Source organism: Acomys russatus, chromosome 6, assembly GCF_903995435.1.
Source record: "Acomys russatus chromosome 6, mAcoRus1.1, whole genome shotgun sequence".
NCBI lineage: Eukaryota > Metazoa > Chordata > Mammalia > Rodentia > Muridae > Acomys > Acomys russatus.
In genome coordinates this window covers 5,732,324-5,744,803 of record NC_067142.1, presented here as the reverse complement: position 1 = coordinate 5,744,803, position 12,480 = coordinate 5,732,324, and the positions used below count along the sequence as shown (strand labels likewise).

The 12,480-nt window shown below is 42.6% G+C and overlaps 1 protein-coding gene across 2 annotated transcripts in view; it reads left to right on the top strand.

The window, feature by feature from the left end:
• Zcchc2 (zinc finger CCHC-type containing 2) overlaps positions 1 to 12,140 on the top strand; it is a 47,167-nt gene extending 35,027 nt beyond the window's left edge. For both annotated transcript variants that reach the window (XM_051147214.1, XM_051147212.1), the window contains exons 10-14: positions 137 to 201; positions 573 to 667; positions 4,811 to 4,939; positions 7,514 to 8,992; positions 9,957 to 12,140. In XM_051147214.1, the coding sequence (XP_051003171.1) occupies positions 137 to 201; positions 573 to 667; positions 4,811 to 4,939; positions 7,514 to 8,992; positions 9,957 to 10,024 (1,836 nt within the window). In that variant the 3' untranslated portion in view covers positions 10,025 to 12,140. The remainder of the gene's footprint in view (positions 1 to 136; positions 202 to 572; positions 668 to 4,810; positions 4,940 to 7,513; positions 8,993 to 9,956) is intronic.
• Positions 12,141 to 12,480: the final 340 nt, after the last annotated feature.

Genomic DNA, 12,480 nt, shown 5'->3' with positions numbered 1-12,480 from the left:
CTGTAGGTAACTTGAGAAGGGGCTGAAAATCCAAGTGTGTTAGTCTGTAATGGAGAACATGCTGTTTTCATGTCTGAGAAGGGCACCTGTAGCAATGTGTGGTATGGCTGAAGTCTTTGTTTTTCATTTCTACTAGCACTCTGCTGAAAAACGGAGCTTATCTTCAGTAAATAAGAAGAAAGGGAAGCCACAAATAGAAAAGTAGGTTCAATTTAATGTTTCCAAAGATAGGAAAGACAAGCATGGAGTATTTGGCTATGGATGGGATGTATTTAGGCCATATATACAAATAGTATGTTCCGATGGTTTTGCTTTTCTTTTTAGTTTTGGGATTGACATTTATAGTTGAAATTATCAACATGCAAATGACAGAAGTAAAGCTGTTATCAAAGGATATGTTCAGTGTAGAGGGGCAGAGCTCTCAGAAGCACTCTGAATGTGGCCCCTAGCCGTTTCTTTCTTAGAGTTGTTGTTAATTATACAAGTTTCTGGGGATTTCAGTACTACTGTATTTAACATTTGTGATAGAGAACCTTACAAAAGTATTGATCCTATATATCTATTTGGTTTAGGGAGAAAAATAAGAAAACAGAGAACAGACTGAACAATAGAATAAACGGCATTAGACTTTCTGCTCCCCAGCATGCTCTTGGCAGTACTGTGAAAGGTAAGAAAGGTCTCATTCTGCTGCTCCTTTCATCTTCGGGGTGACATCAGCTTAGTGCACGCTGAGCTATTGTGTCAGACCCCAGCAGGCCGTGTTCAACAGTTTCCAGTTAGACGGTCCGGAAGGTAAAGTGGCCAGGCTCTACTGCAGAGTTGGCTGGTTCTGGCGTCATGGCGGTCTTGTTGTGGCTCTGGGGAACCCCCTCAGGGAAATCTACACACATTCTTGTCAGTCAATTTTAGAACATTACCAACACTTACATTTGATGACTTTTCTTTGTGGAGCTTTGCTAGAGTCAGTTATTTAGTTTCTATTTGCCTCCCATCTCGAGGTAGGGGACCGTAAGTCCCTCTGTGTTTAGAGTAAAGATCCACCTGAAAGCCCTCTTCTGCTAGTTCATCAGTTGCTTTTTTGTGTTTTATTTGCCTGCAGTATTAATTGTAAAGATAGGAAAAGAGTGAAAAGCCATAGATCTCTAGGAAAATAATCTGTGTGTGCCTGACACTAACCCATTGATTTATTTTTTTAATTTAAGTCTTACTGCCCTGGTAGTACATTAATTTGTGATACAACAAAAGTAACAAAAATAAATGTTTTAATGTATATATTGTTATGTACGTGGGTGTGAGGGTGTTGGATCCTGGAGTTAACAGACAGGTGTGAGCTGTCATGGGGGTTCTCTGGATGTTCTTAACTGCTGAGCCATCTCTCCAGCCCCAAGAATATATTTCTTAAATTAGTTGTCCATAGAGAGACTATAGAAAGAAAATGATTGTATTTTGAATCTCAAATAGTGCCAGTTTATTGTATTAGCTAAACTAGGAGTGACTTTACTTTTCTATTGCTGTGATAAAACTCCATGACCAAGTCAACTTTTAGAAGAAAGCATTTAGTTTGGAGCTTAACAGTTTTAGAGGTGAGTCTGTGCCCATGCCAGCAGGAAGTGTGGCAGCAGACAGGCAGAGGAGTTAAGTGCTGGAGCAGCACAAGACAAGAGGGCTGCCTCTCGTGAGAACACCTCCTTCAAACAGGCCACACCTCTTGATCCTTGCCAGGTAGTTGTAACTGGGGACCAAATGTTCAAACATGAGCCTGTGGAGGCTGTTCTCATTCAGACCACCGTGAAGGGGAAGGGTGACCTGGAAACCCGTCTTGCCTATGTAAGGTTGTGGTCCAGGAGTGTGTTGTCGCACTTTGATGTCTTAGGTTCCAAGTGGTGATGGCAACTGATAGCAAAGGTCTGTCTGCTGGCGGCTGACTAGAAGTCACTCCTGCCAGGGCCTTGTGTTTCCCCTGGCTCATTTTCCATATTGATTCCACATTTGTCTTCAAAGAGCACATTTAACTGAGTCACATAAACTGGAAATAATTGTTTCTTCCTTTATGGAGCTGTACATCCCATGAAATGTATATTAGGGTTGATATATGGGTCCTTCTGATTAGTGTGTTGTTCAGCTTTTTCAGCAATGTATTCTATCTTAATGCATACCATTTACTTTAAAAAAAAAAAAATGGTAGTGCACACCTTTAATGCCAGCACTTGGGAGGTAGAGGCAGGTGGATCTCTGTGAGTTCGAGGCCAGCCTGGTCTACAAAGCAAATCCAGGACAGCCAAAGCTACACAGAGAAACCCTGTCTTGAAAAACAAAAACAAACAAAATCTATTTACTTTTATGTGCATTGATATTTTGCCTGCATTTATGTCTGTTAAAGTATCATCAGATCTTAGAGTTAGAGACAGTTGTGAACTTCCATTTGCGTGCTGGGATTTGAACCCGGGTCCTCTGGAGGAGCAGTCAGCCGTTAACTGCTGAGCCATTTTTCAAGCACTGTATCATTTAATTTTTAACATTTTATTTTAAATTTTACCTTCTCCTTTGACTAGCAGTACATTTGTATAGCTAAGAAATATGAAAAGGAACAAAATAAAGATCTCTCACTGCTCCCTTCTGGGTTTCTTCTGTGCTACTGGTCATCTCTGTAGGCAGGAGGTTTTCTTGGAAACCTTTTTGGTAGCTCAGTGCTAGAGATGGTGGCACACTCCTGAAGTCCCAGGGCTTCGGAGGCTGACGCAGGAAGATTACCAGTTCAATTCAATGCCAGAATAGATCACTCAGTATATCATGTCTTTTTTTAAAAATCGCTTTATAACTATTCTAAAGAGATATAGGCATTACTACACAGAGACCACTAAGAGCTTACTGCCTTGGGGTCTGGAGAGAAAGCTCAGTAGTTAAGAGCACTTTAGGCTGCACAGTCATGAGGACCTGAGTTCTTAAAGGAGCACTCGCAAGCTGATCTGGATCTGCTGGGGGCAGAGACTGCTGAGCCTCCTGCTTCCAGCCTGATGGAAAATATGTGCCTTGGATTCAGGGAGAGACTGTCTCAGAGGCATAGGTGGAAAGTGCTAGAAAGCACAGGGACCCTCTTCTAGTCTCTGCATAAATGTGCACACAGGCATGTGCACATGCACATACACGCAGACACAAACATACTCCAAAAAGTAGTAATTAAACTTTAAAGAGAACTTAATGTTCACTTTATCTTGCTAGTGTTTCTTTCTTCCCATTTTTTATGTTTTTGATTGCTGCACCACAAAGGAAATCAGACCCTCTTGAGATTTGTTTTTGTAAAATTTTTACCCTTCCATATAAGCCCACTATCACTTCCTTACAGCTTCATGAGTTTTTGTTTAGTTTTTCCTTGGCAAGTTGGTGTAACCAAAAGGTGCCAGAAATATTTACATTGCTAATGTACATTGTTAATAATTTTTCATTATTCATCTAACATTTGCATGGCTGTGGTAGGTTAGGTCATTTTTAACCATCTTTATGCTGTTAGAAGTGTATTCCCTTCATAAAGCACTGGTTAAATTAACTAAATTTAAATTGCTTATTGCACAGATATGTCTTCGCTGGTACATAATTTGCCAAAATAATTAACAATCTGTTAGGAGATGTTCTGATGTATTTTGATGCTAATTAGTGCTTACTGTCTCTGTGACCCAGCATTTGCTTAATAAAAAGCCATCTCACCTGGGCAGGGCAGGAGATAAATGTGGCTAGGAGAGAGAGGAATCCTGGGAAGAAAAAAAGAGAGACTACCACAAGGAGGAAGGAGAGCGACCTGAAGGAAAGAGAGGAAAGCCGCCATGGGTTAGCTGGAGGAGAAGCACCTGGCCGGTGTGGATGGAAAATTTGGCTCAGATAAAAAACAGTAACAAGTATTTGGGATTATTGATGGGAGGTAACTTGATAGAAGTTATTAGAAACAAATGACATGGGATTGAGACAGGGATCTCATGTCTGCCCCACTATGAGAGGTAGTTTAGAGGGTTAATATCTGTCCTGTCCTAGGTTAACTAAGGCTATTTTAAAATATAACAAGTGTCTGTGTCTTGATTGGTTACTAGCCGGGCCTATAACAATCACTGCCTTTTATTAGTCTATCATGTTGCCATGGAAATGAGTGGCTTGTCCATACATCTTAAGAATTCTCTGGAGTTGTTTATATGTATTTGTAGAGTAAACATGTGTTGGATGCTGGCTGTGTAACAAAAACGATGTTAGCAATTGGCTTACTGAAATGAATAGGGCTAGTGTACGAGGGACCCATTCTAGTCACATGAATATTCTGTCTTCATGTGCCTGCAGTGGGTGGGGCTAATTGATCCTTGTGTGGACTGCAGTCATTCCTACAAGGTCTTGCCATAAGAGTAGCTAGCCTCTGGATAAAACTAAGGTGCTACCTGATCTGCTTAATGAAAAACATGTTGTTTTCAATACTCTGGTATGGCTAGTGGTTTTAACAGAACAAGTATGATAGACCACCTACTCTTAGAGGATTTCTTTAGCAAGCCCTAGGGAGATAGATTCTGTAGACATAGAGCATAGCTCAACGTGGCAGTATTGGACCAACCCCACAAGAAACTAACAACTGATTTAGTAAAATAGACTTATTCTTCTCTGCCTTTGTTTTAAATATGTATTTATCAGCTTCTTAATAATGAACTTTAATATAGATCAAAGACAGTTTTTAAGTGTTATAGGAAAACAAATTATTTATAGCTACAACTAATTTCTAATGATTCCATTTGAAAATTAACATAACTATTTAACATAACTGTAGAGTTGTTACTTTTAGATATGAATTTGGACATTGGATCTGGACATGACACATGTGGAGAAACGTCTTCAGAGAGTTACAGTTCTCCGTCTAGTCCACGCCATGATGGAAGAGAAAGCTTTGAAAGTGAAGAAGAAAAGGACAGAGGTTTGCTTTTAAGAGAGGGGATAGAAAGAGGTGGGGGTGGATGAAACTGTGCTTTCTCTTAAATAAACCCAGAGGCATAGAAAACCCATTATTGACTTAAAATTTGTATAAAAGGTATTTAAATGCCAGTCACTGTATACTAAACCAGATTGAAAGGAAAGGGATTATAACCAAATCGTCTGCTGTGGAGGAGAAACCATCAGGGTGCCCTCAGCTCACACGGTGATGGTTTTGTGGAGACATGTCCAGACTGAACATCTTTCCTTGTGATTTCTGTGGTACTGACTTTCAAAGCTATTTTCATTGAGATATCCTTTCTATACGAACTGGTAAGGAGATGGGATTAGAATAAAGTAAAAGGTCATAAGGGTCTCTGTTCTTCCTAGATTCACCTGTTTCTCTTAAACACTCTTTGATTGCTCCAGGCCTTTAGTTAATTTCCACCTTTCTAAGCAAGTTTATTTTGGCATTTTCTGCTGTTGTCATTGGAGAGCCTTACTCACCATTCTGGTCTGCCAATCAGAGCCCTTGGAAAGCCTGGGTGTAGTGAGGACGCTGTACTTCATCTGTGCCAGCCACAACTGATGGTTGACATCACGATGGTGAAAGTACCATGCTGACTGCAGTCTCAAGCCATTTCTCTGTTATAATTCTGACACCATGCTTCCGGGCCACTTACAGCCTGCCTCGGGACACCACTACTCCACAGACACTTGCAGTCAGCCTTTACCTTGTGGTTGTTTTTATAGTCCCATCAAATGAATCCTGCAGTGGTCAGCACTACTAATCTGAGGCCACACTGCGCTTTTGCACAGTTTTCTCAAGAAAGAAGTGAAATACCCTCTCCGAGCTATGAGACGCTGATAGAGTCGCTGTGCCTTAACTGTGTGTCGTAGTGCGCATTGTCGTGAGCAGATGGCGCCTGGGCTGTCAGGTCTGTGGATAACCCGTAGCATTCCTGTCTTGTTCTCAGATCTGTAAGGTGATAGGCCTGTATGGAGGATACTGCCCTTTATTCCTGTAGGATTCCCTAAATACTTAGCCCATTAGGGTGCTCCCAGTCTCACACTGGGATGGAGAGTTTTGGATGTTTTCCAAGTTTAGTGTACACGCAAAGAGTGTGTGGCTCTGTTGTTGTTCATTTTAATGATGCTCTGAGACTTTATGCTTTCCAAAGTCAGTACAGAAAACATCCTTCTGTCTGATCCTTATAGTGCCCCAAAATTACAGGATTATCCACTGTGACCTAAGACTTAAAGTTTTAATTTATCTGAAACATGGTTTCTCTTTTCTTTTTGAACTTGATTTTTGTTCTTAACTCTGCTCTAGTGGATGGTACAGATCCAGTGCCTTGTAGGGGTTGTTGACTTCAGGGTACTATCTCTGTAAAGTTTAGTAATAAGTAGTGTACTGACTTATCTGTTAGGGAACCAATTTACTATGGCCATCCACTCATTAACTCAGTCCCCCTTTAGTAAATTGAGACAGTTCAGTAATAATATGAGATTGTCTGTGTCATTAAGTGGGCTCTGTTTAGCCTTTCTTTTGAAAGGTTAATTAGCTTTTGATACTCTTATTTCAAGAACGTTTGCCATTATTAGCTGCACATAAACAGTCTCGCCTTAGTGAATACAAACACCCTAAGCGCCTCGTGTGATACAGCTTAATTTGCTGAGAAAAAGATTTTTATAGTAGGCATTACATCTAACTGAGTGAGCTGTGTAGATGGGCAGGGTAGCATTTTCCATGTTTAAACCCTTCTCTCTGCCCTGACTGGAAGCTGGAGTGACTTTAGTATGCACCATGGTGTAGTACAGGAGTAAACACAAACACAGAGCAGTTCCGTGTCTCTTGTGTGGTGGTGGAGAAATGGCAGTGCTTTCTTTCTTCTTCTGCCTCCTGTGTTGCAGCAGTATATTCATGTAGGACTAAAACAAGGAGCTTTACATTTGCCCTGTTGAATATACTGGGACAAATACCAGTTCCATTTCCACCTTGAGCATTTGGCTTAAATATTGTCCTGATCAAACTCCTTAAATTGAATTATTTATGAGATAAATTAAAATCAGGTTTGATTGTACAGAAATAAGTAGGTTACCTTAAATTGATTATTTAATGCTTATCTCAGTAAAAAGGTAGTGGTACATGTATTTTCCGGTGACTTTTGTTGTTGCTGCTGCTGCTGCTGGTGGTGTTGTTGCTACTGCTGCTATTGCTACTGTTGTTGCTGCTGCTGCTGGTGTTATTGTTGTTGTTGCTATTGCTGGTGTTATTGTTGTTGCTGCTGCTGCTCTTGTTACTGTTGTTGCTGCTGTTGTTGTTCTTGCTGCTGTTGTTGCTATTGTTGCTGCTGCTACTGCTGTTACCATCGTTGTTTTGCTCATAGCTCCACACTTTAGAGATCAAGCACGCTAAAAGCCAAGAGCAGAAGAAGTTAGCTTGGGTGTTTGCGAAATGTCATAGAGGGACACATTCCAGGCTTGAGAATTAATTTTGGAAATACCTAAATTTCAGCTCTAAGAGGAGAAGTGGGAATTCAGCCTGGGTTAATGGGAGTTTGCATGTTTTCTGTAGACACAGACAGCAATTCTGAAGATTCTGGAAATCCATCCTCAGCCAGGTTTACAGGCTATGGCTCGGTCAACCAGACTGTCACTGTCAAGCCGCCTGTTCAGATTGTCTCACTGGGAAGCGAGAGTGGAAACCTTTTAGAAGCTCCATTGACCTCACACAAGTATCCACATATCCCCTTTATGCCAGCTCTACACTGTGTCATGCACAATGGTGCCCAGAAGTCGGAAGTCGTCATTCCTTCACCCAAATCTGCAGATGGCAAAACAATAGGGATGCTTGTCCCTAACCCTGTGGCTATTTCTACAGTGATGGAGTCTACAAATTCAAACCCTGTTGGGATCCTAGGCCCAGCAGCTTCCGGAGAGTCAGAGAAACACCTGGAATTGTTGGCGTCCCCTTTACCTATTCCATCAACCTTCCTTCCACACAGTAGTACTCCTGCTTTGCAGCTAACATTGCAGAGGCTAAAATTGCCACCACAAGGATCGTCTGAGAGTTGCACAGTTAATATTCCACAACAAGCAACTGGAAGTCTGAGCATCGGATCACCAAACACTGCCTTTATTCCTGTTCATAGCCCAGGTAGTTTCCCAGGCTCTCCTGTGGCTGCCACGGACCCCATCACAAAGTCTACATCCCAAGTGGTAGGACTAAATCAAATGGTGCCTCAGATTGAGGGAAACACAGGGACCGTCCCTCAGCCGACCAATGTGAAGGTAGTTCTTCCAGCAGCTGGCCTCTCAGCTGCACAGCCACCAGCTTCCTACACCTTTCCAGGCTCACCCCTTGCTGCCAGTGTGCTACCCACCCAGAATTCCAATGTGCTCAACACAGCCACTTCTGCACAGCCAGCAAGTACAGGCATCAGTCAAGCCCAAGCCACAGTTCCTCCTGCTGTTCCTACCCACACCCCAGGCCCTGCCCCAAGCCCCAGCCCTGCCTTGACACACAGTACTGCACAGAGCGACAGCACATCTTACATCAGTGCTGCCGGGAACACGAACGCTAATGGGACCATAGTGCCACCACAGCAGATGGGGCCCTGTGGTTCTTGTGGGCGAAGGTGCAACTGTGGGACCAGTGGAAATCTTCAGCTAAATAGTTACTATTATCCCAATCCAATGCCTGGACCAATGTACCGAGTCCCATCATTCTTCACTCTGCCATCCATTTGCAATGGCAGCTACCTCAGCCAAGCACATCAGAGCAATGGAAACCAACTTCCTTTTTTTCTGCCTCAGACTCCATATGCAAATGGCCTGGTACATGACCCAGTCATGGGGAGCCAAGCCAGCTATGGCATGCAGCAGATGGCAGGATTTGGGAGATTGTATCCCGTATACCCAGCACCCAGTGTAGTTGCCAACACCAGTGGTTCTGGGCCCAAGAAGAATGGGAATGTCTCATGTTACAATTGTGGTGTGAGCGGACACTATGCACAGGACTGTAAGCAGTCGTCCATGGAGGCCAATCAACAAGGTAATCACACTAACTCCCAGAGGACTTGCTTTTGACTTCCCCGTTTCTTCTTGATTATGTGATTCTGTCTTAGCAGAAAGATCGTTTGTGTGTTTGTTTACAGAGATTGTATTTTCAGTGACAAATCAAAATGCAGCCAGAGAGACCCAGTGTAGACCAGGTCAAGGAGCACAAGGAAGGTCCGGAATGAGCCAGAGAAGCCCTGTGTAGGCCTCATCACGGAGCGTGAGGAAGGTGTGAGGAAGCTTAGCTTGTCACTCAGGCATGGGCACCAGAGGTACCTGTCAAGGCTCAAGGGCCATCCACATTCTATGTTAGGCCCCTTGCTTGCAGCACTGTATTTTAAGTTACAATCCTCTTTCATAGTATTTATGAAAACTTTCAAAGCTTTTAAATTTAAAAACTAGGACGTCCGCTAGTCACCTGGCATACGGTTAGAATCTGTGTGCAACCGGCTGGCCCACATATGTGTCCATGTTCCCTTTCATTCAGTACATGAACATTAAAAAGAATAAAATTCAAGAGTCCATTGAATTCTTACAGGAACAAAGTTATTTGAGCAGCAGTTTGGGAGTTAAGAAACAAGAATGAATTTGAATAGTGCTAACATAAGAAAGAAGAAAACGCACTTTAATAGATGTGGATTAAGGGCCAGTTCTGGTCACACTTTTTTTCTCTCTTGCATTTGGCCTTTGTCATTGTGCCAGATCTTACCCAGAGGTCATCCTGAATCCAGAGTATATAAATTAGGCACCCTCAAAGGGAAATCCAGCTACATAGCTTTAGGTGACACTTACAGCAAGCTTGCCACTGCTTTGGGGAGAGTGACTGAGTTGCCAGTTTGGACTGGAGCTAGTGCTGAGGAAGGGCCTTGGAAAGCATGCCCGTTTACAGTCTTGTGTAGTGGGTTGTGATATGTGTAGCCATAAGCGGTGACTTAGCCGTTCTGTCTTTCCTGTTTTAGGCACTTACAGACTGAGATACGCACCTCCCCTCCCCCCTTCTAATGATACGTTGGATTCTGCAGACTGACCAGAGTAAAGCTTGCCTACTTAATGCACTCACGTGTGGGGAGTCATGGGGTGTGGAGGGGAGGAAAGGAAAGGTATTTGTTTCTTTGTCTGTACATTTCCTAAATTTCTATGCAGTTGGGAGTTTTCATTTCTCTTTTACCTATGTCTACAATAAGAATGAATGCTATGCTCCTGAGCCGCTGGTCTCCTGGCTCAACAGCAGGCTTCCGTGTATGATACATGTAACTTAAACTTCAGACAAACTCTCAAACAGAAGACATTGATGTGTGCTTTTTTACACTGAATACTTGCTGTGTGCAATGTTTACTGAATCTTTAAACTGTGTATTTGACCTTATTTGTTTTCACAACACTGGTAACAGTCGTATGGTTTGGGGAAAAAAAAAGCAGCTTGCTTCTTCCTGGCTTTCTCACATTCACCCTGAACCACATGTGTCTTGCCAGCCGCCTTCTTTCCGTGGCCTGCGGTGGCAGTGATCAGCAGGCCTTGTGGCACTTCTCTAACTTGCTCTGTGTGTGAACCAAGGGCAACAGGTTTCACCATAAATTTTAGAAGTCAGATTCCCAAGAAGTATGTATATATATCACAAAAACATCACGTAAATACATTATGCAGCACTTGTCCAAATAACATGAAAACAGTGGGAGAGAGGAAGTAAGACCTCGGGAGCCAGGAAACGGACACACAGGCTTTCCGTGAGAGGACAACTCACCTCCCATCACACTTTTGTAGCCTGTTGCTTCAGAGAGACGCAACGTGAACTCACTGGTGTGAATGTTGTTCTCTGTGTGCTTATGTCTGTGATGACAGTCAACAGCCAGTTCTACTTGTTGTCACCCACAGTGCCCTACCAGACACACTTACATCATCTGTGCTACACCAGCTGTTACAGTGTTGCATTGTGTTTACAAGTGTAAAGCTGTGGGTTTCTACAAAAGCCAGGGATGTGCTCCCTAAGCTGTGTCTCATAGCAAAGTCACTTTTATAACCGTTTACCACTATGCTTGATGACCGGGTGAAAGGCTGAGTTCTGCGTGTGAGGAGATGGTATTAATCATGTCGGTGTCGTGTCACTAAGTTTAATGCTGCTGGGGTTGTTTTGTTTTGTTGTTTTGTTTTAATTTTTAAAGCCAATCTATGTACTAAATTGCTTCCAGGTAATTTTTTTATTTCCTGAAGTGCACTGAGGTTATCTGGAAGGTTGGATGTCTCTCCAGTGACTGCCGCATTCAACAGCAATGAACAAGTACCACCATATATTATAGGCCTAAGGGCTGGGAGGGTATAGAGCAGAAACAGCCGGCCACTGCTGTGGGGAGTATAGTTGGTGCACAGCAGAGGCACGGAAATGTTGGCTCTGGGTTCCGAAACCTGACATTGTGAGACAGAGAAAAACTTGAAGAAAAAAGTTAGTTCAACACTTCAAAAGTAGCAATTCTATTTATAGCACCACTGTACATTCTGAGACCTTCAGGGGTAGGACCTCTGGGGAGAGGGGGGAGTGACGGGGTAGACAGAAGCTTTAATTTAGAAAGAAACAGTTCAAGTAAAGGAAATTATTTTGATTAAATATATTTTATTTGACCTGGGTATTTTTGGACCACATTATTAAATTGTTAAGCTGCAGTTGAGTTGTTCAGGGGAGAGTATTGATAAGCCTTGTACAGGTGCATTGTGACTCACTTGCCAGATGTACTTTATGGAGCTTATTTTATGATTTCAAATACTGTACTGTACATAGGAGGTATGTTACCTTCTCCTTATTTGTATGTTTACCATATACTTTGATATTTGAAATGTTATGTACTGGAAAGGCCACTTATATTTCTAGAACAGATTGGATTTTATGCAACATTTTTTCCTTGAATTAACAGCAATAAAAAATGAAAAACAGCCTAAGAATTTTGCCTTATTTCAGGTTTTATAAAATTGCAAGTGGGCTTTCATGGTAATTTTTCTTTTAAGGCGTCAATTCATTTTCCTCTTTACATGGGCAGTGTCTCCCAGTGTGACTTACCACCTGAATGTTCTAAAGCCTTACCCTGGTGTAGGTCATCTGTGTAGCCTCCAAAGAAAGGGAAGACGGAATGGCCAAGACCATCTTTATAAACAGCACTGTCCTTAGAAACTAGCCATCCGGTTTATGATCCCATTTACTAACAGCACGAAGGGCCCAGTGCGTCCATTTTGTTCTGTGTTGGCTGTGAGAGGCACCTAACTATCATGGTTCCATATGTCATTCTTGTCGTTCATTGTCCTCTGATCTGCTCTCAAGCCTGTCCTTAGGCTGTCAGTCATTTCTAAGCATTGGAGGCCAGTGTGCCTGGTGTGCTGTCAAAGTCTCTCCCAAGTGCCTCAACCGCTGACAGCACATGGGCTGTCACTGTGAGAGGCAGATCCAGAGCTCCTGGACTGTCCCTTGACCACTATCCATGTATGTTTAGTTGTCCATTG